At 37.8% G+C, this 24478-nt stretch overlaps 1 protein-coding gene and 1 long non-coding RNA gene across 7 annotated transcripts in view; one reads left to right on the top strand and one right to left on the bottom strand.

Moving 5' to 3' along the window:
- The window catches only part of LOC146449875 (uncharacterized), a 114399-nt gene extending 96703 nt beyond the window's left edge, over window positions 1-17696 (bottom strand). For 3 of the 6 annotated variants that reach the window (XR_014860483.1, XM_085101001.1, XM_085101004.1), the window contains exon 1: window positions 8592-8745. Coding sequence is in view for 5 of the 6 variants with exons in the window: in XM_085101001.1 (XP_084957127.1) it covers window positions 8592-8724 (133 nt within the window). In the remaining variant the exon portion in view is untranslated. Of the gene's footprint in view, window positions 1-1412; window positions 1630-8591; window positions 8746-17565 lie in introns of those variants that run through there. The other 3 variants (XM_085101006.1, XM_085101003.1, XM_085101005.1) reach the window with 3 other exon arrangements.
- Window positions 1301-10703, top strand: LOC146449876 (uncharacterized). Its single transcript, XR_014860490.1, has 3 exons — window positions 1301-1572; window positions 6945-6991; window positions 10312-10703. It is a non-coding gene; the product is annotated as an uncharacterized LOC146449876 (long non-coding RNA).
- Window positions 17697-24478: the final 6782 nt, after the last annotated feature.

Below are 24478 nucleotides of genomic sequence, written 5' to 3'. Positions count from 1 at the left end.
AGAAAAAAAAAAGAAAGAAAAAGAAACGAATACTGATACAAAAGCTCAAATAGAAGAAAGATCCTCGCAGTTAGTACACAACTAAAGCAGTTGCAAAATAAAAAAATGCCTGAACGGGATTAGAACCCATGACCTCTGCGATGCCGGTGCAATGCTCTACCAACTGAGCTTTCAAGCCAACTGATTTTTTTCTTCCAGGCTTTCTTTTCGCAAACGCTTAGGCTGCGTATTAACTGCGAGGATCTTTCTTCTATTTGATATTCCATCCGCAGTTCAAAATATATGTTTTATATATTCACATTCATAAATACAAAAGCATTGATCCTGTTGAAGACTCCTAGGCGTACGCATTCTGGTGTTTAGCATAGTCACATTTCCAAAGTTATATTTAAATGGAATACGGCATAGCGGTGACTATTGCTGTGTTTCGGATACTTCTTTTCGCTTGCTTCAGACAGTTTTCTTTCTCGAAAGAATTCGGTCGGGCGGATAATGGAAAACGAGACATTCCATTGCGGTTGGCCCATGTGACATCACATTTTGACGCAACCTTGTAAGTGCTAGCTATGCTACAGGCAGTTCTGTAATAGCTCCCATCTCTATAACACCCCTCTCACCCCCCGTATTGTCCTTTGGGTCTGGAGGTCTACAGTATTTGTTCGCGGGATGTATTGTATTATCTGCGTTTTGAACGTATTAGTTTAAAGGGGAAATGCCAATCATTAGGAAGGTCGCGGCGGCTTCTTTCATCTTTCGGCTGAAAGCAATTTGAATGCCATTACTGGACTCTCTTTTTATTATATAAATTAACAACATTAAAATTTAAAACGTTATCGGGCTAAAATCTCAGATTAAGAAACCAAGTTTCCAACAAGATGGGGATAGATTCACGAGGTCCTGCTAAATTAACAAGCCTTCTACCTATTGTTTTTTAATAACAGCCTATTGAAATGCCAACAAGTTAAGAAACGATTACACTGAATTATTGAAGTCAGATTAAAGTGATGCAAAGCGATGGCCTTTTGCAAGACAAGAGTAACAGGAAGTCCGAGTAACAAGAGTAACAGGATGTCCGAGGTGTATGATTGTACCTGGAAAGGAAATACATAAACCTTTTTTCCTTCCTTTCCTTCATTCCTTCATTCGACGTTCAACCATCCGTTTTGCTCACAGATAATTATGCAAAACTCATTTTTTTTCGCAATACGGAAGTAATTAAGCTATCTGGCTGCGAGTTTATTTTGATAAACTGGCCTGTGGCCTTCAGGAGGTTACTGTTTCTGCCACCTTCTCTTTGAAATCATATTTTAAATGGCACTGACTATACGTCGTCAAACCGTCGCCTTGACTTTAGAGAAGGAGTGAGGAAAACTTACAGATATAACGAGAACAGAGTAACCCGGTTGACCTACCTTTGAAGAGGAAACATAACAGGACACAAACCAAAAAATATTTCATGAGGCAACGATTGATATTTTTCCACGGGACAAACACACGATCATGTTCCTTCATGACTGCTATTTTTTCCCTGGACCTCAATCAATGTCCTCCAGCTTCTTCATTCAGTACCAGGTTTGTTTATTACATATGTTGCATTTATATATTCTAGTAGTTACATTATCTCTATCAAGAATAAATTGCCTGCCCACGTTTTTGATAACAAAAGCGACGAAGTCCAAATACCCTCCCCCGAACGCAGCTTCGCGATCATGCAAGAAAAGGAATTTCTATGATCTTCCCTCACACGCGCTAATCCAGATTTTGCAGGATTCTTCTGCGCAATACACGGGGCTATCAACTGGCTCCCTAATCTGATGAAAACAATCGTCTGGAAACATCGAGAATTTTTAGCATTTTTCTCGAATAACCAAAATTATGAAATGAAGCTCTTCTTGAAACGTCTATACTGTTCAGGAATTGACCGAGTTTATATCGAGATGGAAAAGTGTCTAAGGGTAAATTTGCTCAAAACCAACAAAACCTGACCTGTTTTACTTTACATAAATTCGTTGCCGTGAGGGATGAGTTTCCCTCCTTAACTATTTATCCATTTTGACCTCAAGTTATTTCTGCACAGAGGTCGAATTTTGACGAACGTGGTAAGAGCGTTTAGCAGTTGATTTATCTTGAACTTCGGCACTTTCGATTGGTGGTATAAAATAAACCTCATGGATTCCTTCATCCATTCCTCGACGAATCACTCCATGTGTCCTACAGATGCACATGGGAATCAACACGTGTACCTTATTTAAAGGGGCACTGTCACGGAAATTTTGTTGTATGTTGGCCAAACTGCTCAAACATTCGACCGAAGAAGCTCTTCCGTAAAGTGAAATGCTATTAGAGTACCGGGAGAAAAATACATATGAAATTATTTATCCGAGGAAGAATAAACGATAATCAATTTCTAGCGATTTCTCCAAAATACACGAGAGAAACTTGAAACATTTAGAACTATCCTAGCCATCCACAGTAAAAAATCAAGTTTCAAGTTTAGTTTTGCCACTCATAGATGAAATTTTAAGTGATGCTAGTTTCTGTGCACTTGTATGGTTATTTCTTTAAATAATTGAACCATCAGTTTAATCTCCTCTTCAGACAAGTTATTTGAGTCAGTATAGAATCCAGACGCACAGTTATCGATGAAGCTTTCAATCTAGCCACCCAGTCCTTTAATTAAGGGTCATTACTCTGGTGTCATAAAGCATATAACGATAGTATATTGACCACGTACCGTGTTGTCATCAAACACTTTTTTAAAGTCATTATAAAAATGACTTAAAACTCATTGGAAATTGAAATTTAATGGCGAAAATATTTTTCCTCCTGCATCCGCTCGGCATAGCTGTCTTCGTTTTCTTTTTTTTTATAAGACATGGTGTTTTTGATATTTGGAAGGAAATTTGTCACGTTACTTTGTTAGTTTGTCGGTGAGGAGGGAAAAACAACGACTAAAATATTCATCCAAGGACTCGGAACGATCTAGTAAGTTTTCAGAAACGTCCACACCTCTAAACTGATAATCTAAAGATGGAAGTGTGATTGTGCGATTGGTTGAGCTATTTTTTACCTGCAGAAAGTTTGTTATTGAAAATTAACGTTGAAAAGTGCCTAAAATAAAAAGAATTTGGTTTCTCTGACATAGAAAGTACGAGAGTGTTCCGTGTTCCTCTCAATGCGAAACTCGGTTTAAATTGTTGTCGACAATTATTTTTTTTCTTGAGTGGGAACTCTGGTCAACTCTGTAGGCGGTATTGTTCTCGAAGTTTCCTTGTGGGGATGTTTTTCTAAGGAATTCTTAGTGCCACTACATGAATTCTCTCACTACGGCCCAGCTTTGAGCATCGGTTCTGCTAGTCGAACACTGCGCTTTTCTAGCAAACCCTAAGCACTGATACAGAAGAGTCAGTAACACAAAAGATGCATCATATAACGGTTTTACTGAGAAAATTGAAAACAAATCCTAATTACCAAGCATTATATTATCTACAATGCCAATTTGCGGGAAGGTGATTCTGATTATCCAAGAATATGGAAAATATTAAAAATAAGTTCATTAAGTTTAAGAAATACATATTAATTAAAGTGATTTGCTGTTTTTGGTCTCGAATGTCATAAATATTTCCTTGTCTAGATTGTCACCTTGGGCTATGGCATCGTGCTACCTGTGGAGAACGTCTTGTATATTTGGGAATTGTGTGACAAGACTAGAGGAGTTTTTGTTGAAGATAAACTTTTTGTCATTTCATAATTCTGCTGAGCCGATTCATTTTTTCTCCTAAGAGTTTGCCTCACATAAGGAAGAACCGTACTTTGCGATAGATCCGGCGATAGACCCGGCATGGTAGAACTTAGCGAATGAAACATCTAAGGTTTGGATCGTTTCATTATTCAACAAACTATTCACACCAAATACAGTCAAAATCTGTTCACGATACGGACTCCGTATAGGGACCACTGAAACTGGCCATATTAAAGATATTCATGCTAATAGGATTCTAAAATAGATGACGTAATTTGTCCGTTCACTGGTTTAGAGTGAAAAAAAGTGCATTTTTATATAGATTCTTTATAGCACTTCTTTATGACGTTAATGACGATGAGACAAAAGTAGGCAATTGTCTTTCAACCAGAGTGATATCACGTTTTCTACTGTCTGATTAGCGTATTTGACGAGTTTTAAAACTAGAGTGATTTGAAAACTCAATAGTCCGTCTTAATTTGAGAGAAAATACCTGGCCTTTCTGCCTGATCAGACCGAAAACTCTCTGTAATAACGGGGCATGCTGATTTAATATCCGAACTTCCATGAGCGTACCCATCCACTTCCATGAGTGTACTCACCCAGTCAGGAGCGTTGCGTGACAGGGATGAGCGGAGCTCCGCGCGCGCCACATAGCTAAGAGAAAAATGGTAACCCGTGAAACCGAGAAATTTTGGTTTGGTTATGAAATCACTTCCGTACGACCGTGCGTCCGAACGTAAGCTCCTCCGTGTTAGCCAATGGGAAATGAGACAGTGAAATCCTTTGCTGCCCCCCTTTTTTTTTTTCGGGGGGAAGTTGCATGGCCAACTGCTTTTTACAAACACAAACGGAAATTTTGAAGAAAGCAGCGAATGTCGAATGACATCCTTAAAGACAGAGTATTTTGCCGTTTCAATCGACTCGGTGAGAGCGGAGCTAGTAAGTATTATTCACTCGGTTTGTGAGTGGGCGGTATCCCGAAAATCCTACAATCTGACTAACCACGGTAACAACACAGTAATCGCAATGCGCGGGAAATCTTGAAGTTGTTGTTGAAGTGAATCATTACCTCCGATCCGGTTACTCTTAAAGTAAATTTTTCGCTCACTAAACGTTGTAAAACGAAACTCAGCAATCGGATAAAAGGATTGGTTTGCTGTTTTGCAGTTTTTCTTGCTGTTTTGGCACGTCATTTAACTTAGGCTTAATAGTATTGCTAACTGCAGACCTGTTCATTATTTCTCTTTGAGTTTAATTTCCTAATCTTGTCCCATTTTACCTCATTTAAGAAAATTTGATTCTTAGCTAAAATAGTTAAACAAACGCCTCGCAACACTGTATCGTTGGCATAAACTCTGCAAAAATTCTTCTTGCACACATTTCTCTAATTTAAGCATTCATTTGTGACGATCTTGACAGAGAACAAACCCAAATACTTAAAATAATAAGATATAAAGATAGAGAGTAAGATCCATAGGTGAGTATTTTTCACGAAAAGTCTGTTTTAACAACTTTCATTAAAAGCTTATGTAAAATTTGAAGTGAGATTTCAGTTTCATCAAAACAAAGCTTACGCAAAACATTTATTCGCTTGATTTATGTGCAAATTTTTCAGATTGTTGTTTAGTTTATTTCTGTACTGCTTGCTTGTTTGAAGTCTGTTTTATCGTTAGTCTAGTTTTTTTTTCTCTGAGGCTTACGCACGGCTTTCTTGATAAGCAAAATTACTAGAGAGTGACAGTGCTACGTAGCGCGTGTTGACTGTTCGCAAACCGATTTGCCTCGTTTCCCCCTATAGGGAAAAACTTTGTCTTCGGCCGGTGAATAACATATATTTATGTTTGCCGTAGCGCCACAAATTCACGCCTTGTTTTACAATTCCAGCGGCAGCAGCTAGAAGGATTTGTACCCTTCTTTAGCGAGCTTTGTTGAAGGTGCAACAAGTTTCTTCGTGTTTCTCCTCAATGTATTGGTTATGTGGCGGTCGATCAGTTGGAATCCAGTGAACAAAACCCTATGCAAATATCATTTTGAGCGTGAAAAATATTATGCGTAACTAGAAAAATAGCCGGCCCCCGTAAAGAATGTTTAACTTACAGTGTACACAATATTTTGATATTGTTTTAAGATACCCAGCTCCACATAAACATGCAGCTTAGAATGTCAGATCTATTGAAATGTTTTTGTTGTTGTTGTTGTTATTTTAGGATTTAAGAGTATACCTTGCTCTCCTGTATGACAGTTAACATTGCGATTGTTATTGTTGCTAAATAGTGTGCTGCATTAATGTACTATAAATATATATAAGTCCAGAAAGGATGAGGAATTTGTAAGCGGTTATTTCGTTCATACGGAAACCATAATCAGAAATGCTATTAAAAAGTAATCAGTTTTGAGCCCCGCTTTTAGCCTTGGCTAAATATATATATTAGTGTCTATACTAGACTGTATAAATATTATTGATATTAGTGTTATAAGTATATAGCATTTATTAGTATACCTTTACTAGAACCGTATTTTTTTAATGAAACACGACCCCATAATCTGTTGTTATGAAACTCATCGTGAAAAATGTGATAGCTATGAGTATGGGAAACGAAACGTTCATTGAGTTAACTCTACTGACATTGTGTTTGGGGAACGCAGTGCTTTTCGTGCCATGGTCCAGGTAGTTTAGACTTAACCCCGCCCCCTCTTTAAGCCCACCCCTCTAATAACCCTCACTTCCCCTTCTTTGTTGGCCCCCTCGTGGGTTAGGGGAAGGAGCCAGTGGCTAGCATTTCAGTTCCCTTTCTGCGGCAAGCATGATATAAATTTAACTCCCATATTCATGTGAATGGCATTTCATATTCAGAACGTGTAGTCATATCCTGTGTTTTCAATGCTAGTGGCGGTTGCAATCCTCTTAAGCCCGCCCGTAAAAAAAATTCCTATATCCATGAACATTTTGTGGAAATTAAAACACGCAAAATGCTTGCGAGGGTTTTTGTTTAGTCGTTACTATGGTGAGGGGTAAATTTAAATTACAACACTTACAAAATTGTTATACTAGACAAATTGAGATTTTCTGTATAGCCCGGTGAAAAACTTGCTAACCCACAAATTAAGTGGAACAAAGGAAACATAAGGTGCAAACTCCACTGAGAACAATGCTTCGAAAGTGAATGTTCAGCAGTCAGTCTGTGGTTGTGTTACGTAGGTCGGTGGTGTCTCTCGTGTGAGGCTGAGACAACAAAAGGTACAAAGGTAAGGCTTAGATAAAACTAGAAGGGTCCTCAGTTAGAATGTTTTTGGAAACGAAGCTATCCACGCCTAGTCAACAGTTGAGCACTGGTTCAAATCAACGAAAAAAGAAAGGAACGAGGAAAAAGAAAAGCAAAAGTAATGTGAGCTGATAACTTCCGACGCAGACACTCTTAAGCACTCCTGCTCTTAAGCTTTGAGATCGTCACGCATTCGAGCACAAAGGCAGCCTGCGTGCGTAGGAGGTTTTGCGTTTGGTTTTGAGGTTTTAATACAATTAGGATAATCAGCTTAAAGAATCTTTGCTGTATTGTTCTAGTAGTGGGGGTTAGTCATGGACGCGGTTTTTTAAAAAAATGTCTCTTTTAAGGCGATAATTGACTCTGATCCGATAAACGAAGTCGCTGACAAGGTCAATATCCGCGGTAGCGATGAGATCATGCGCGAATTAACATGGCTTCAGAATAGAAATTAGTCTACAAAAGATCTGCCACTATGGCAGAAAATTGAGACTATAGTTAAAAAAAATACTTTTTACCTTCTGTTCTTCTTCGTGAAAAGAAAAATTCACCAAATGAGTCTTGAACTAGTCGGACATGTCAACGGTTACTTCGCACTATCGAAGAGGCGGTGTTTTCGTCTGCTCAAATCCTACTTAGAAAACGTTACTATGACAACTCCACAGTGATTTGATCGTACGTGCAGCTGCTATCGGCAGCAGTTTGGTGGGTTTCTCAGTGACTTCATGCAGTACACTTTAAAATTGAAAAAAAAAAAAAAAAGAAAAAAACCAGGAACATTTGTAAACAAAATTGAGGCCGAAATCTCAAAGATAAGAACATTTAACTTTAAACTCCACCCCCCTTGAATCTCTATATTAAAAGAAGGGTGTATTTAAAAGGAGCATTCATCCCTTCTTCCTTTTTTTTAACAATTGTTCTGATTACTGCTAACTAGCTCTTCCTTGCTCTTCATTGCGAGAACATCCTGCGTTCCAGATCGTTTTTCTCCTGTTTTGTGCCCTTGAAGACCTATTTGTGAAAACTAATGCAGATTGATCTGTTCGGATGATTTGGCTGAAATTTTAAGTTGCATAAAAGTTTAAAAGACCGAGTTTTATTTCCTAGATTTACGAGCTGTTGTTGGTTTTACAAAAAATGCTAGCTGACCCTTTTCTGCTCATTTAACGGCATACCTGCCCCTTCCAAGACGAAAGGACTTAGTGTTCCAGTGTTGTGAAATTGTGAGCTAATATTTCGCCTAAGAAAAACTTTAAATTTATTAACGACTAGACCCGAATTTCTGAGGCAATTCAGGCCCTTTGAACAGATATCTACTGAAATGAACCATTGTGTGTGCCTGGTTGAAACGTTTTTCTTTAACTTCTATTTTCATAAAATAAAATGAAATTACCCGTGGTAAGTTCTTATCTGTTTCCTAAATATTCAATATAAACAATCTCATGTCATTCCCTGGATGAGTTTAATCTTTGCTGATTTCCTAAATCAGACCAGTCTGTATACGAACAAGTCAACTGAAATGCTCTGCAAACTCTGCGAACTTTAGCAAAAATAACTAATATAACGGGAACAAAGTGACTCACTTGATGTACCTTCCGTGGTGATACTTGACAAGGAACAAAGTAACAGATATTTCATGAGGCAAAAATGGAGATGTTTCCACAGGGATACTAGCTGCATTTCAGCATTCTTTTTCATTTCTGCTGGTCTGGCCATGAAGCGTAACTGTACAGCTGTCTTGGGACTTCTGCCTTCTCCGTCCAGTTGAAGAGGAATATATATATGTTGGTTACTGGTTAACCTAGTTAATCTATCAATTTCCCACAACTGAGAAGATTGCCGGTCGATATTTCCGACTGAACAAGGGCGTAAAAAGCCTAAAGGGGAAGTATCGTGGGATTTTTGATATCACTTGTTAAAAATGATGAAATAAGTCGTTTAATCGGCTGTCAAATTATTCTAGAATGACGAGAGGAACGAAATCAACTCAATTCTTGAAACGGACAACTCGTGATCTGTTTAAGTGCATTTTGGAAACAAAGATGAGAGAACTTGAAGAACATTAGCCTAACATTTTTTAAGGTTCAATCCATACCGGCCTACTACAGTTTTTTTGCCCTGGGGTTATAATTTATAACAAACTTGACAATTATTTCGTTGTTTCTGCTTACAGACAAACATTTTTGGGTTTTGAAATAACAGCACGTTTGCGCAAGAGAAGATGCTTCATCCTCTCTTGGTTTGCGTCATACTTCCTTTTGCGTCCCCGAACAGATTCCCCTTTCATCATCTAGAAAATTCCACAACCAATTTTTCTTTATGTTCATTGTTTTCCTGAGACATTAGTGTCATTAATCTAATAAAAAATGATTACCTGACAGACACCAAAGTGTCAACATTTAGCAAAAATAACCATGACCGATGCAAAAAATCATAATAAAATTAATTTCCTTCTAGTTACGGCGGTGCTATTTTTTATCGACCAAATTTAAGTTACATTCGACGACCTAACTGAACTATAAAACTATAACCATAAAATAAAATCATAACCTTTTTAAAACTGTTTTCTAGCTAAAAAGACAGAAGTTAATAAAAATCATAGAAAGCATTTAAAAACAATTACTAAAAGAAAACTGTGTAAAAAAGTTTTAAGTTTGGGTTTAAAAATGTCTGCAGAATTTGAGCCGCGCAGATTTCAGGGAAGTGCGTTTCACAGCTTTGGAGCAGCCTGGAATTACGTTGTTGTAATTATTTTTGGGGCCGGCACATATATCTTTTTACAATCATAACGAGTGCAGCCGAGAAAGTTAGGGATAGAAATTTGCCGTCAAAATCGGACCTAACATTTTGCCGGATAAACATGGATTTTTCAGTCGGCAAATCGGAGCGGGGACTTCCCACCAATTGATTGTCAAAATTCCTACTTAGCTAAAACGTAGAAAGAGAAAATACCAAAAGGCCAACAGACCTACAAAGCAAAAAGTGAGGAAAAGAAAAAAACCAAGGGGAAAACAATTAAAATTAAATAAAAAATAGAATACAAGTCTGTTCATGCACGAACAAAATCTTTCAAACTTAACTTCCACTACTATAAAGAAAATGTTATCATAAGGGCTATGAACATGCAATTTTAGGTGGCGTTTGAATTCAACGTTACAACGCTCAAAAATGCACTTCTGGGCATGTAATTTGTTTTCGGGGCGGACGGGGGTGGTGTTTAGTCAACTATTTACGCAATATGGGTTAAAGCTTAAAATAGAGACAAGACAAGACGAGAAACTTGTCTAAATCCATTTTTTTCAGTCAGTGAAAAAGGCATACTCGGAAAAGAATCAGAGTTCTCCCAAAAGAAGTCTATGAACTTACGGATTACTAGTTCGGATGGTCTGCCACTGAGCTGTTGGAGACTTCAGCGTGACTTCAGCGTGGGATGTGACGAACATCCTGCATACTGCTCGGATTTGAATGTCGATGAGTCAGCAATGCGCATTGAAAGAAATATGATATTATGATAAAAGAATTAGTTAAAGTGGCATAGCGTATATCTTCTATATTTAAACATCATTTAGTTTTACTCAGCTCGATTAGCTTTTCAGTTATTCTGAGTAAATGTTACGTCTTTTGTATTAATATATTTTGTTGTAAATTAAGTTTAACTCTGTTAACATTTTAATTTGGTAATAAAGCTTGTTGTTGTTGTTGTTGCTGTTGTTGTTGTTGCTTTTCATTCATCAGGGGCGAGATTCACGAAACCATCCCTAAGTTAAATTAAATTAAACTAAATTATTAATGTAGCACCACACTTCAGTTCAACAGTCATAATCTGGATTTTATTGCCCATTGGATTTCATTGATAAGTTAACTGTCCAATTCAAACAAAACAAAAAACAACAACAACAAACTTAAGCAATATCTCAATGAAAGTTGATTTGTGACGTAAGTTCAAGTCGATAGGTGTCGTTTTTATTTCTCTTTATTTCTGAAATTATAAACAACGTTTTCTTTTCAACTTGTTTTTTGTGCTCCGTTGTGTGGGTTTAATCCCCCAAGTCATAAAATAAAATAAGGAAGAATAAAATAATCAGGTATCATAAATAGTCAATAGTCATATAAAATGTTGATCTAATACCAAGCGTAAATCCGGTGTGTCTGTCATCCATTTATCCACTTGTTCGTGCGGCCATGCATTTATCCCCGGTTACATTCCCCGCCCACTGGCATGCCGCAGTCATTTGACCCGAAGGAAATTTCTGCTTAGGAGACAGTTGTTGCATGATCTTAGCTGGCGCGGTTATCCCAGCCAAGAAAACTTTCAGCCTGGCATTATATGATTTAGCAGTTGTAGTATGAAAAATTCGTCCACAAAGGAAATGTACCGACTGGTTTTACTTGGGTGACTCTGGTCATTTTAAAGTAGTATTTATTCAATTCAAGCGGTTTTATGGTCTGCGTGGCCTCAAAGATCCTCCAGTGAGGTACTAGGTGCGTTGACCTTTCGATGGAACAATAAAAGTGGCGGAAAGATAGCCCCCTTTATAAGCTCTATGGGTAGTGCGGCACCAAATTGCATAATTTTTTAGCCATTTTGGTCTGAAACAGACTATAACCATTGTGGTCGGCAAATCTGAGAAAGGGTATGGATACTAGAGACCAGGTCTGAAAATCTTTATTAAGTTTTGAGGCCAGGCCCAAGTTGTTCAAAGAGCAGATAAGTTTATCCAGCGGATAAAATGTATTGTTTGAGGTATATTTTATCCTCTGGATAACGATTTGTCCACTGGATATAGAGCTATCCGCTCATTGAACAACCGGGGCTATGGCTAAAAATGAGTATCACAAAATTACATATCTTTGGGTTTGGAGAAGCGATACGCACACCGCCACAAAACGTTCAGAGTAATACTTCCAAGCGCTGTTAGTGCATTGTGTTCTTTCGTTAGACAAGAAACGTTACCTTACCTAGATGAATAACCTGTTTGGCAAAGCTAAGCAAAATGCTAGAACTCAATTAAAGATCGGCTGACTCGCAAACGTGAAGTATTGTCTCCTAAATTGTAAATTTTAAATAAGGGTATTATAAATGATAAAGATGTGGATACTAGCTAATCTGTTGCCCCCTAAGACACAAGCTCTTACACTAGAAGAAAATATATTTTAAGGTCTGAAATCACCGTCTGAGATCCCCCTAACCCACGCGGAAAGAGACGGCTGACATTTCAGATTAAAGATTAAAGAGCCGTTTTAAACGGTTTCAACATTTACTTTACATGCGTTCAACAATGACTAAAACACCAAACGAGTACTTACAGGTAACGTACGAGTAACATACGGAACATACGGATACATACAAATACATACGAGTAACATACGGATACATACGACTAACATACGGATACATACGAATACATACGAGTAATACGAATGTTTTTCTTATAAAGGAAGCTCTAATTATAGGCCTTGCAAGCATTTTTCACGTCAGCGCACACACCCTGTTCAGTTTGATGGGGGGGGGGGGGGGGGTGTTAATCGCCACCCCCCTCAGATTTTGCAAATTTTGGAAAGGCCAAATACTCTGTTGCTGAAACTTTAAGCAGCTGTTCGTTTATAGCTTGGCGAATTTTTTAATGTGTCAACTGTTCCCAAAATTCGACATTTTTACATGTACATGGTTACATTTAAGCTTTCTGGCTTGATTTTGCACTGATTTTTTGCCATTTCTCATAACCAACTAAGGTGAAATAGTGACATCAAGGTGGCGGATCTGCTGACGTCAGACGACGTCAGCGCCATCCAAAATATAATGTCATTTTGTAACGCAAGGTAATGGTTTTGACTAAATTAAACGAAAGCCTTTGGGTGTCGATCAACATCCCCCCCCCCCCCCCCTACCCCTCAAACTGAACCGGGTACGTGTTTGCTGACGCGAAAAATTCTTGCAAGGCTTATAATTAGAGCTTCCTTTATGAGAAAAACATTCGTATTACTCGTATGTATTCGTATGTATCTGTATGTTAGTCGTATGTATCCGTATGTTACTCGTATGTTACCCGTTTGTTACCCGTATGTACTCGTGTGGTGTTTTAGTCATGCACTTTGTTGAACAAAATGTCGGGGGCGTTTGAACAGGTAAGTCATTCGACATTGTGGAAAATTGGATTGAATTTAAATTGGCTTAAACTTTCATTCGACATCACTTCAAAACATTTCCTTTGTTCTTGAAAATGTTGAAAGGCGTCGAAACCGTTTGAACACTCCGTTCGTCCAACGTTTGCCCAACATCAGTTCAACATCATGATGATAAGATTAACAATCGTTTCTCTTAAGTGCTAATGGTAGTATAAAATCATCGATGTTTTTTTTCTTTTTTTTTTTACTTTTCATCATTTGTAATCATATTATAATAACATATATATGAAATTCAGTCGTTCTGACTGCAATGACACTGTTTTCAATATCTACCTTTTATCTCTCTCGGCTGATGGACTAGTTCCCAATCGTACACAGGGTCGGTGGGAAAGCCAATGCTCCTAGTCGCTTCATGAATTTCAACGTCGGCTTCGTTTGCCTTTCGTTTACGCCTTTCATTAACACATTGAGGAGACAGACTTTAAGTCACACACGGACGGTCCCGTTTTTGAACTGCTTACTGTAGAACTGCCACTTTTCAGGGCTCCTTCTTTAAAAGAATTGTTAATTTACCGTGGAATCATATCTGCAAATTGGCCTCTCTATTGATTATTTGTACTATAGTTTCTTTAAGGGTGCAATTCACCTAAACGCCATTTTTCTGCCACTTGACATGGCTTTAACGGCAATTTCTCATTCACGTTTAAAGGAATTCAAAAACCCTATCATTATCCCGTGAATCTGTGTTGTGGGGTATTTTTTAAATTTTTGGGTGATTTTTGGATATATTTGGGAGGAGTGGTTTTTTTTAGAAGGATTGGTTAAATTAAGAGAAATAAGAAATATTGAAGATTTAGTCAAGTTTAAAAATTAGAATTTGTATTTAATAATTAATAGACGGATACCAGTTAGTCCACTAACAACCCGGGGTACTCTTGCGTGGGTATCAACTGTCTATCATTATCCCGTGAATCTGTGTTGTGGGGTATTTTTTAAATTTTTGGGTGATTTTTGGATATATTTGGGAGGAGTGGTTTTTTTTAGAAGGATTGGTTAAATTAAGAGAAATAAGAAATATTGAAGATTTAGTCAAGTTTAAAAATTAGAATTTGTATTTAATAATTAATAGACGGATACCAGTTAGTCCACTAACAACCCGGGGTACTCTTGCGTGGGTATCAACTGTCTATCATTATCCCGTGAATCTGTGTTGTGGGGTATTTTTTAAATTTTTGGGTGATTTTTGGATATATTTGGGAGGAGTGGTTTTTTTTAGAAGGATTGGTTAAATTAAGAGAAATAAGAAATATTGAAGATTTAGTCAAGTTTAAAAATTAGAATTTGTATTTAATAATTAATAGACGGATACCAGTTAGTCCACTAACAACCCGGGGTACTCTTGCGTGGGTATCAACTGTCTGTTGGTGTTCCAAAAATCATTTTCTTTCTTCTATCCCTTCTTAAAACCTCTTTAAATTTCATTTAAATTTAGGTAAATTGCCCCCTTAAAAGCCTTCTCATACACTTTTTTTTTTATTTTATTATTTATAAGAACCTTTTTTATAAGAACGGTCAGGCTGAGATTAACCAAAATCAGTTTAAGAACATACTTAGAACATACCCAGGCTGACAGTCAGATAAGAATCTTTATTTTGCTCAACTTTTTGTGAGTAGTATAAATAAGGTAAAAGAAAAGTAAAACTGTAGTCTAGCAGGACAATCAACCCAAATGCTTAGGGACGTTTGTTAACATTAACAATGTGGTTTTCTTATTGCATGATACTAGCCTGAAGAATAACTCAGTTTGTAGTCTCGGCATCACAGCAATCCGCACAACATGTGACAAGCTACCTGATACCACATCACATCAAACAATGCACTTTGATAAGTTCCCTGGTCACGTCCGCATTGATTTATTGAAATACTATACGACAACTTAAAGAACATGTTAAGAACGTTTTCAGACTCAAATCGCAAATAAACAAATAAATAAACAAATATATAAATAAGAACGTTCAGCCTCAGCCTCAAAATTAGACGTTCTTACCATACTTATGACGTAGACATGCCGTACACATGGTCTCCCTCTAGAGATAGTCTATGCCACAGCTACTAATTTTGCTTGATTGTCTAAGTTTTTTTTCTTAATTTTGGATCTTATCTCCTCCGTTTCTTGCGCTCTCGTCCCAATATCCGCGCGGTCAAAAAGCGAACAACGCATGCACAAAACCAAACGGAAACACTTGGCTACGCAGGCTACACTGACCCACTGAATAGTTTAATGGCCTTAGCTCCCACGAGTCTCCTGTAGCTCAGTTGTGGAGCATCCGAACTAGTTATCGGAGGGTCTTATGTTCGACTCCTGATAGGAGCACTCGGATTTCCTTTTCTCCGAGTATGCCTGTGTTGCTTTGAATAATACATCATTCTCATTCATTCACCATGCTTCAAATATACCATCACATTCATTCCATTGCGCATTGACGTTCAAATCCCAGCAGTATGCAGCTAAATGGAAATAAAGACTTTTTCTTGAAGCGTGGCATTCAGTCTGAGATACACATATCGTTCTCAAACATATATAAAAACAAAGAATTTCTAAGAACTATGTCACAATTGTTACGTGTTGTTATACACTCTTGTCAAAAATTGAAAAAAAAAAACCAAAACAAAACAAAACAAAAACAAAAACAAGACCTTTTCTTAAAACATTATCATCACAGTTATTGTATATTTGTAAATTTTATATATAACATGCACCAAGAATGCGGTCAATCATTTACATTCTTAACTGAAGAAGGTTGCAGCAGTAACCGAAATGTCCTGGTAAAGCCTTTGTCAACTTTTAACCCTCTCGATTTGTAAGAATTAGGTTGTTCTAGGTCGGTATAAAACGCACGTGAGCGATATTCATGTTTCTCTCAAATGAACTCAATTTTGGTTTTGATTACTGAAACTCAATAGATATTCCTTCGAAAGACAGTTTACAAAATTTGGTGGAAACGCCGAATATTCATGCCATTGAGCGCGTAGAAAACGCTTGAGACGATGGCCTTTACTCGGCCTTAAGGACGTACCACCAATTTGAGAAAAATGGTTGAAACTGATCGAATTCACAAAAAAAATTTAAGTTTATATATATCAGCATTGCGGAGAAGATTTTTATATTTGTACTCTAAGGTTTTTATGCTTTCTACTCAGCCAGGAGAATTTCCTGGAGTTGTCCCCAATGCTTTAGTTGTAGTTTAGTAAGGTTAGACGGAGAAACTTAAACATGTACAAGGTAATAAAATGTTATTTTCACATTCAAAGTATTTAAAAATTATGTAATTTTGTTGAAACAGAACTGGACTTTCTCTTCCGTTTTCCACATAAGGCAGTAGTCCCACGCAAATTTGCGTGTTTCCGAGCGGGTTTATGACGTGAAGGGTGGTGCAATTTTTTATAAAAATAGATTTTTTGGTACAACACATGGGGACGCGTGGAGCACACGCTTACGGTCTCCATCCCTGATTATGGCCTCTGTTTAATTACAACCCCAATGGTGTCCAGAATACCGGTGCCGAGAACACAGTAAATTTATATCTTCAAATGTTCACATGTTTTCTAACAAACTTCTAATCTACTAAGTTTGAAAGCAAACGCCTTAAGTAAAACTAGTATTTCGTACCCTCCAGTGTAAGCCCGTTGAAGTGTTAATTAAGACAAAAAAGATATTAAAAATGTGAAACCCACGCGGTTTACAAAACCACGCGGTCTGCAAAACCAAGTGAAAGAAGAAGTCAAGACTGAGTTCATGAACTCAGTCGACGGAAAGGATTAACAGAATTGTTAGTGAAATTACAATAGAGGACTCGTAACAACGGGCCTTCGCACTAATTATTGTACTTTCCCTAGTTTGACTTTTGCAAGAATTAAAATCCTCACATTTCCGTTGAGTTGAGTGCTCCGTGGTGAACCTAGTACAAGTCCAATACAACTGGCACTGAAAGACTTTTCGACCTAAGAGCTAAGGTCTTCATCGGTTGCCACGCAGTGAAAAAGAGTTACATTGTCATTGTGTATGACAATTTTAAATTCTCGGTTCAGTTTAGAGGAAAACTTAAATCTCGACACTATGGGTCAGTTAATTAAAGACAGTATAAACGGTGTTTAACACAACCACGTTCTAAACTATTTTCAATTTTGCCAACAGTCATTCAGTACTGCTGGTAACAAGACGGCTTGCATCCCATACTAGAAAACTATTTATCTACTTAAAATAAATCACTTATAAGCAGATTTTGAGGCTCACAGCTGATTGTCTTAAACCGCGGCCTTAGTTCGACTCTGTTTAAATAACTGGCCCTACATGTTAAAAGAAAAATCCTAAAAGACGACGAAAATGTGCTATCAACTGTGCTACCTGCTAAGGATTCCAACATAACTTACCACAGCTGCCTTGTATCTGGACACAGAAACTTAAACCAATGATGGCGCCAATCACCCGCGCGACAATAAAAGCTCTCTCCATTATCTCTCAAATCCCTATTCAGTGATGAAGTTTAGGACTGTGCTATCAGACTTATTTATAAGCCGTGAGGTGTGTGATTTCGCATGCAAAAACTGAGATGGCAGTCTGTCTGCCCACTCGTATATTCGTGAGGCACGTGTTGCGGGTCGCTGTGTTTTCGTGTGGGATGATTCTGACCGCAGCTATGCTTAATTTAAATTACTTAGCCCTTGTTTTTGTTAATTGTTTTGTTGTTGTTGTCTGTGTTGTTATAATTGTTGCTCTACTAATCTTTTCAAATCCCAAATGGACTGGTATAATTTTTAAATTTTAAGATAACCACTCTTCAACACATTCATTTCTTGAGTACGTAGCTCAATTCCAGGAAAAAAAAAGAAAACAAAAATCGCATATACTCGATCGGACACGGAAAGCCATTTGTGGTTGGCAATGGCTTGTTAGCTACTTATATAAATACCCCGAAATTGTCAGAGTTTACTGAGGCACTGGCGACTGCTTCCGCTACTCCTCTCCTGGCTACGGGCCTGTGGTCATAAGCGACAAGTACTACTAATTTTGAATCTCTTTCTTTTTATGTGTGTTTTGTTTATGAACCTTTTGTTGAAGAACGCTAAGGCTAAAATGGACTCATGTTTTAAGAACATGCTAAGAACGTACCCATGCTCGATAAGACTTAAAAATGAAGCATCTTTTGTTTTGTTTCCTTTGTTTGTTTGTTTTTTGTTTTTGTTTTTTCACGTTTTGTTGTCACGTTCACATCGGTTTTCGGATATTCTATATCACGTAACTTAACAACATGCTGCATGTACGCTTAAAATTATTTTTGGATCCTGAAAGCTAATTTTGTCTTCTAAACTTTAAATGACAGAATAAAAAAAAAACAGTTTATTTTCTCAAACATAGAAACGGAAGTTTTAGGCAAATTGATCCTCAAACTCCCTTCCCTGTTAAAGAGTAGTGCAGCGTTTGACATCTTGGTAGAATTGGCTTCTCGAAGTTTAACTGGAAGAAAGCAAGGTTGCAAGAAAAACATGTCAGAAAAACATGCCAGAAATGATAGCGATAAATGTTTACGGTCTGAGATAATATGGTGAAATTTGAAATAGCACAGTGTTGAGAAGTTGATCATGATACATTTCAGAAACTTTAGTATAACATTTTCTGATTGCGTTACCTGAGGATATCTACATAACTAGGCTAGTACATAAAATGATGGACTGAATGGAAATTGCTAGTTTAGGTGATAGTGAGTAAATATGTAAAGGGTAAAGAGCTGCAACATTGAAGTGAACTCTTGGAAAGCAACTGCCTGTGACAGAGCTCTTTGGAAATACCAGTGCACTCAAGGCACGAATTCGAAACACTTTGAAGTGAACAGAGCAGCTGCGATCCTGGCAAAGAAAGAGAGGAGGAAACAGCGCTCCGCTTCTGTGGACTCATTCTCATGCAGCATCTGTTGTAGCTCGTGTGCGTCACGAATTGGTCTTCATTCCCACATGAGGACCCACCTCGGCAAATGACATGTCTGACTACTCATCTGTCGTATTGACAGGAGAATCCATCAAAGATGGGTAAAAAAAATAGATGAATAAAGAGAGAGAGAGAGGATGCAAAATGATTGTGATAAACAACAAAGAGAGAGAAGAAGAGATCCTGGCTAATTTTTAATTCGAAACTTCAAATGACATGATCAGGAAACATAGAAACGGAAGATTTAGAAAAATTGACCCACAACCCCTTTTCTGACTGACGAAAGATTAGTACAGCGCTTGAAATTTAAGTAGAATGGACTTCCCGAAGTTTCAGGGTAATGTGCTTAGCCTTATTGACAAATTTACACCGGAAACAGGCAAAAATGCAAGAAAAACATTTAAAAAAAAAACGCCAGAAATAATAGGGATACATTTTTACGCTCTGAGATAATAAAGTGAAATTTGAAATTGCATACACTCTTTTAGATTTCTTAAAAGGAACGTCTAATTTTGGGGCTTTTTTTAGCAATTCGATCTTGAAAAAGTTCTTATTTAATAATAAGATGTTCTTAAGTTACCTGTTATAGTATTTCAATAAATCTACGTGGACGTGACCAAGACACCTACCAAAGAGCAATATGTGCCCCCCATAATGTGAAGCCAAGTTGGCTTGTGACGTGCTCTGTTACACGGCTTACATGTACTCTAGCAGTGCCGTGTACAAGATGTCGCGGCAGCCAACTCTCTGTAAATTTAGCTTGAGGAGAAGTATCGTCCACAGAGCGTAGCGAGTGTAGCAACATTTGAATCTCAGCCTGGGTAATGCTTTTAGTATGTCTTAATTTTTTAGTTTATCTCAGCCTCAGCGCTCTTATAAAAAAGAGTGCATTGTTGTAACTAAATAGATAAAAAGAACAACAATAACGTAGTTAACAATTCAAGAGAAAAAAGGAAAGTGCTAAAAATTCTCATAAACATCCTAACTTTTAAGTTTTAACTTAAAAGACATGTTATTTTTAAAAACATCCGCGCCCCTTTACAAAAGAAGGTTTGCTGTGCGCACTTAAGATTTAAATTTTCCAGAAAAGGATTTGTACTGGTTCTTGTGTTATAGTTTATGAATATGGAAGTTTCATAACTTAAAGTAATTCTGAAGATAACTAGGCACATCGTTTTTAATGCATTTCCTAACAAGAGAAACGACGTGGGCTTCTCTACGCTTGGTCAAGGGCTCCCAGCCCAAATTGGTGATGATTTCATCGGTAGACAGCTCCGCCGCGGTAGAAGAATAAAGTAACTATTCTCGTAGCTCTTCTCAATAGATAAACGCTCGATCACTTCACATCATCACTTCACTCCACATCAGTGCTTCAGTTTCTGACACATTCTCTTACGTATAATACTGTTGTTCCTGTGTTTGTTCAGTCACCATTAACCCGAGAAAATTGAACGGATTTTCTTGGCCCTTTATGTAACATGCCTACGGGAATGATAGTGATGGATTCGTAATACAGATAATTTGTCTGTTCGCTTTTTGTTTTTTAAATTAATTTCATACAGTAGTCAAGTGACAGATTTTGCCTATGAAACCGGAAAAGTAAACTTATCTTGGATTTGAAAGTGTTATCTAAATGAAACTAAGCGAAAAATATTGGTAAGTTTGAACTAATAGTTAACACCAATCGATAAAAAAGGACTTCACTAAGGGGGGTATTGCGCGTCGAGAACGTGACTTTGGTATTTCGTCGATTTTTGACACAACCAGTAGCCTGCGAACGCAGACGTATTTCCGGTTGTCGCTTCTCTCCGCCGACAGAGAGAAGTTACAGCCGGAAATGCGTCTGCGTTCGCAGGCTACACAATCAGTTGCATTTAAAAAAAAAAGGGCAGTTATGAAGGAAAACTTGCTCGTGACGGAAAGACGTGGTTGCATTATCAAGTGTTGCTTGAGCCGGATGTTCTCATGGAAGTTGCCCAGTCACAAAAATTGAACTTGAGAAAGATACGTTATCACTAAAAACTTGTTCACTGCTCACACACCGCCACGAATAAGCAATACTTTTTAACATACTTTGACAACTAAAAACGTTTCCGATTACCACTTCTTTGTAATCCACATCGGTGGCGTTTACCATTTTTGTCGACTCATCACGGGAAACTTATTCACACGAACAAGTAAAACAAAGTGTAAAACAAACTCGTCAAAACGTGTCAAACTAACTTGTTTTTCTGTATTAACCAGTCTTCGTTAGGTCTTATTAACAGCTACGTCAATGTGTGGGCTTTCCACCGAACTGCCGTACTTGCCTCGAAATTAAAGCCCGATATTTTGGTTGGCATGTTTTAAACAATACTATTGACAGTTGGGCTTGAAAGAAATGGTATTTATGGCTCCTGTAAGTGGTTTGGTTATGGTAATGTATTTATATACCGCACATATCACATAGTCTCGTGGCGCTTCGACATGCAATTCTTTTGTGGGGTGAGATGGGACGTGAACATGTAAAAGTGCAACTGACAGCCGCTATCAGTCCATATACCAGTATTGCATTAATTGATCTCATCCACCTGCCCAACCCACACACAAATGTGACAGAGAGATGAGAGAGATAGACAACTTCACCGGGGACTACGTCCCTTGCTCTTTTCTTTTTGAGTGTGATTTCTTTAACGTCCGACAGATTATAAGGAACAGGTGTTGAGAGATGGGACCTACGGTTTATCGTCCTTATGCGAGAATACTAGAAATTCCAACCATTTGGAGTCGTAAAAAAGACAGCACTTTCTCTTCATCGTGGAGCCAGGAGTAGTGATACATAAGCGAGCGGAACACGCGAAAATTGCCCACGCGCGTTTCTTGTCCTCGTAGGAGGCAAATTTCCCGCGCGCTTGCGCTAGCTCTACAATTCGGCTCACATAAATAATGCACCGACAAGTTCGAACCTTCAATAACCTCCCCCCCCCCCCCCCCTCCCCGGGAATACCCCAGGTATTTCACCTTGTACTGTGCACGGGGAGAGGGGAATTTGAGCGGCCAAGCGGAATTCACGTGTGGATATGATTTTTCCTGGTTTTTGGTAGTTAGGAGTTTTTCAAGATCAGGCTTTCGCCTTTGTGAACAAAATGGTCGCTTAGAACGTCTTCAAAATAGCTCTTGAATGTCTCGTCAATAAATCAGTTTACAAAACATGAATCCTTGCAAAGAGATCTTGGATCTCTTACAGAGTAAAGTATTTTCGGTCCCAAAAGTTCAAATTTCCGGGGAATATTGAATTTTCAAATTGATTGGGAGATAGTCTAGATCAGAAATGAAATGGCAAGACGACAGCTGAGAACTTAATGTATGCGAGGGATTCTAGAGCTCGCTTAGTCAGTTTCCAATTAGGATTGGTGTTGTGGTCTGCATACAGAATGAGTATTTAATTAATACTCAGCAAACCGCGTTTATAAGCTTTTTTCGCAAGTAATCAGGGATGAACCTTATACCCTCTTCAATTCTTGAAATAATGAAAAGCTTGTAAATATGTAACAATCCTTTCATTTCTATCAGCTAGCGAATCCCTTTTTTTTTTTTTGCGTCACTTGTTTGTTTACTACTTATTTAACTTTTATTTTAGTCAAGTCAGTTGTAAACACCAAATGTATTTGTATTTAGTTTAGTATAGACAATCCTATGTACCCGCCTCGACTAGCTTCAGCTGTTTGCGGGTAGGTATATAAACACCTTGTAACTGTCTATTTTTAATAAAGTGTTGTTTTGTTTTTTTGTTGTTGGTGGCAGATTAATTTTATATTCAATCAAGGAAGAAAGCTTGATCTGAAAAGTTCCCTTTCTATGGAAATCACTGGGAACGCCATCTGCATGAAGTCCTGTCAGTGATAACTAAACAGCTCCCCATTACAGATATGGATTTTTAAAAAGAAAATTTTACGTGCGTCAAAATAATAATTTAAATGATAAAGAAAGGTTCTTAATTTCTTAATAAAAACATCATTTTACCGCGTCAATTTTCGTCGGTCCCTTTGATTAATTTTTTCGCCCACAAAAAATATATTAGTTCGTTAACTCTTATTTTTATGTACATCTTTTCCATTTTTAACTTTATACGTTCGGCCCTCAGGCTCCTTTATAGAAAGAAGAAAGAAAAAGGGAAGAGAAATTAAAGGAGGCGCGGAGGACTCCCATCGTCCCCCGCGCTCCTCGTTATTTCACTCTCTCCAGTCCCTTGGTTGTCTCCGCTCGAGCGCGAAAGAGGCCTCTACAGAGGAGTGTTCGGCCGGTAAGTTTCAACAGCTGTTGTAACCTGTTATAATAACGCACGGTATGAGTTAGTTCGGCAACTGTTATATATTTTTGCAAATTTGTGACTTTGTTGATTTGCGTGGTTGTATATTAAATTTTAGGGGACGAATTAAATTTCTACGACCTCTCTAGTGGCTATAAAGTAATTAATTTCGAGAAAAAAGTTAAAATTAGATCTTTTGCAGGTACAATCGATTTTTGTTTTGTGCAAATTGCGGCTTCGGTAAATCGCCCCAGGCAGAAAGCACATTTGAACAATAAGCTCCTTTATTATTGAAGGTGCTTCTCATGAAATTTTAATAACTCGACGAATTTTCTTTCATTCACCACTGCCGAGTGTCGGCCAAATTTCGTCCCTCGAGGGTTCACCACGTCAAAGCAGGCAATTTTACCAATAACAAGTGACTGCTGCAATGATCAATTAAGTTAAAATAGACTTTTGTCTGCCAACAAAACAGCGATGTCAAGTTCAATCAGCTGCAACTTGCACTGAAGGGATATGAAATTGGTTTTATAAACAGAGTTGATAACTGGCGGTAAATTGGCCACCGCTCCCGTTTGTAACCGTTAGTCCTTCGTCAGAGAGCTGGATTCGCTCTGACAAATTTTTATCGAATATAAGGCAACCTTGACATGATAGCTTAACTCTATAGCAGGAATCAATGTTAGGAACGATAGTTAACGAAATGTTCGGTCTATTAGTGCTTCTTCTCCGGCCGGTTTTTCTCGAGATTTTTATACAAAATATATCCTTATGCTTCTCGTTAGCTTTGCTGAAAATGTACATTACCAAGACTGAATTACATGAAATGTAAGAACCCCAATCTATTTTCAGCAAAGGTCTGCCAGAGGGGGCAGCGCACGAAGGAAAAATCTTTCCTTGAAGCACATTAACCATCGAAGCAAGTTGCATTACATAAAATCATTTATGCCCCTTGAGAATAAATTTCGTTTGCCTTTCTATTATTATTATTTTCTTTTTCTTTTTTCTTTTTACTATAACGGACTAATAAACGTTTCATTACTTATTTGTTCATTCAATTCGTTGCACTGGTT

Source organism: Pavona decussata, unplaced genomic scaffold (assembly GCF_977016875.1).
Source record: "Pavona decussata unplaced genomic scaffold, jaPavDecu1.1 SCAFFOLD_563, whole genome shotgun sequence".
NCBI classification, from domain to species: domain Eukaryota; kingdom Metazoa; phylum Cnidaria; class Anthozoa; order Scleractinia; family Agariciidae; genus Pavona; species Pavona decussata.
Note: the sequence above shows the minus strand (reverse complement) of the source record. Positions and strands in the feature narration are given on the sequence as shown.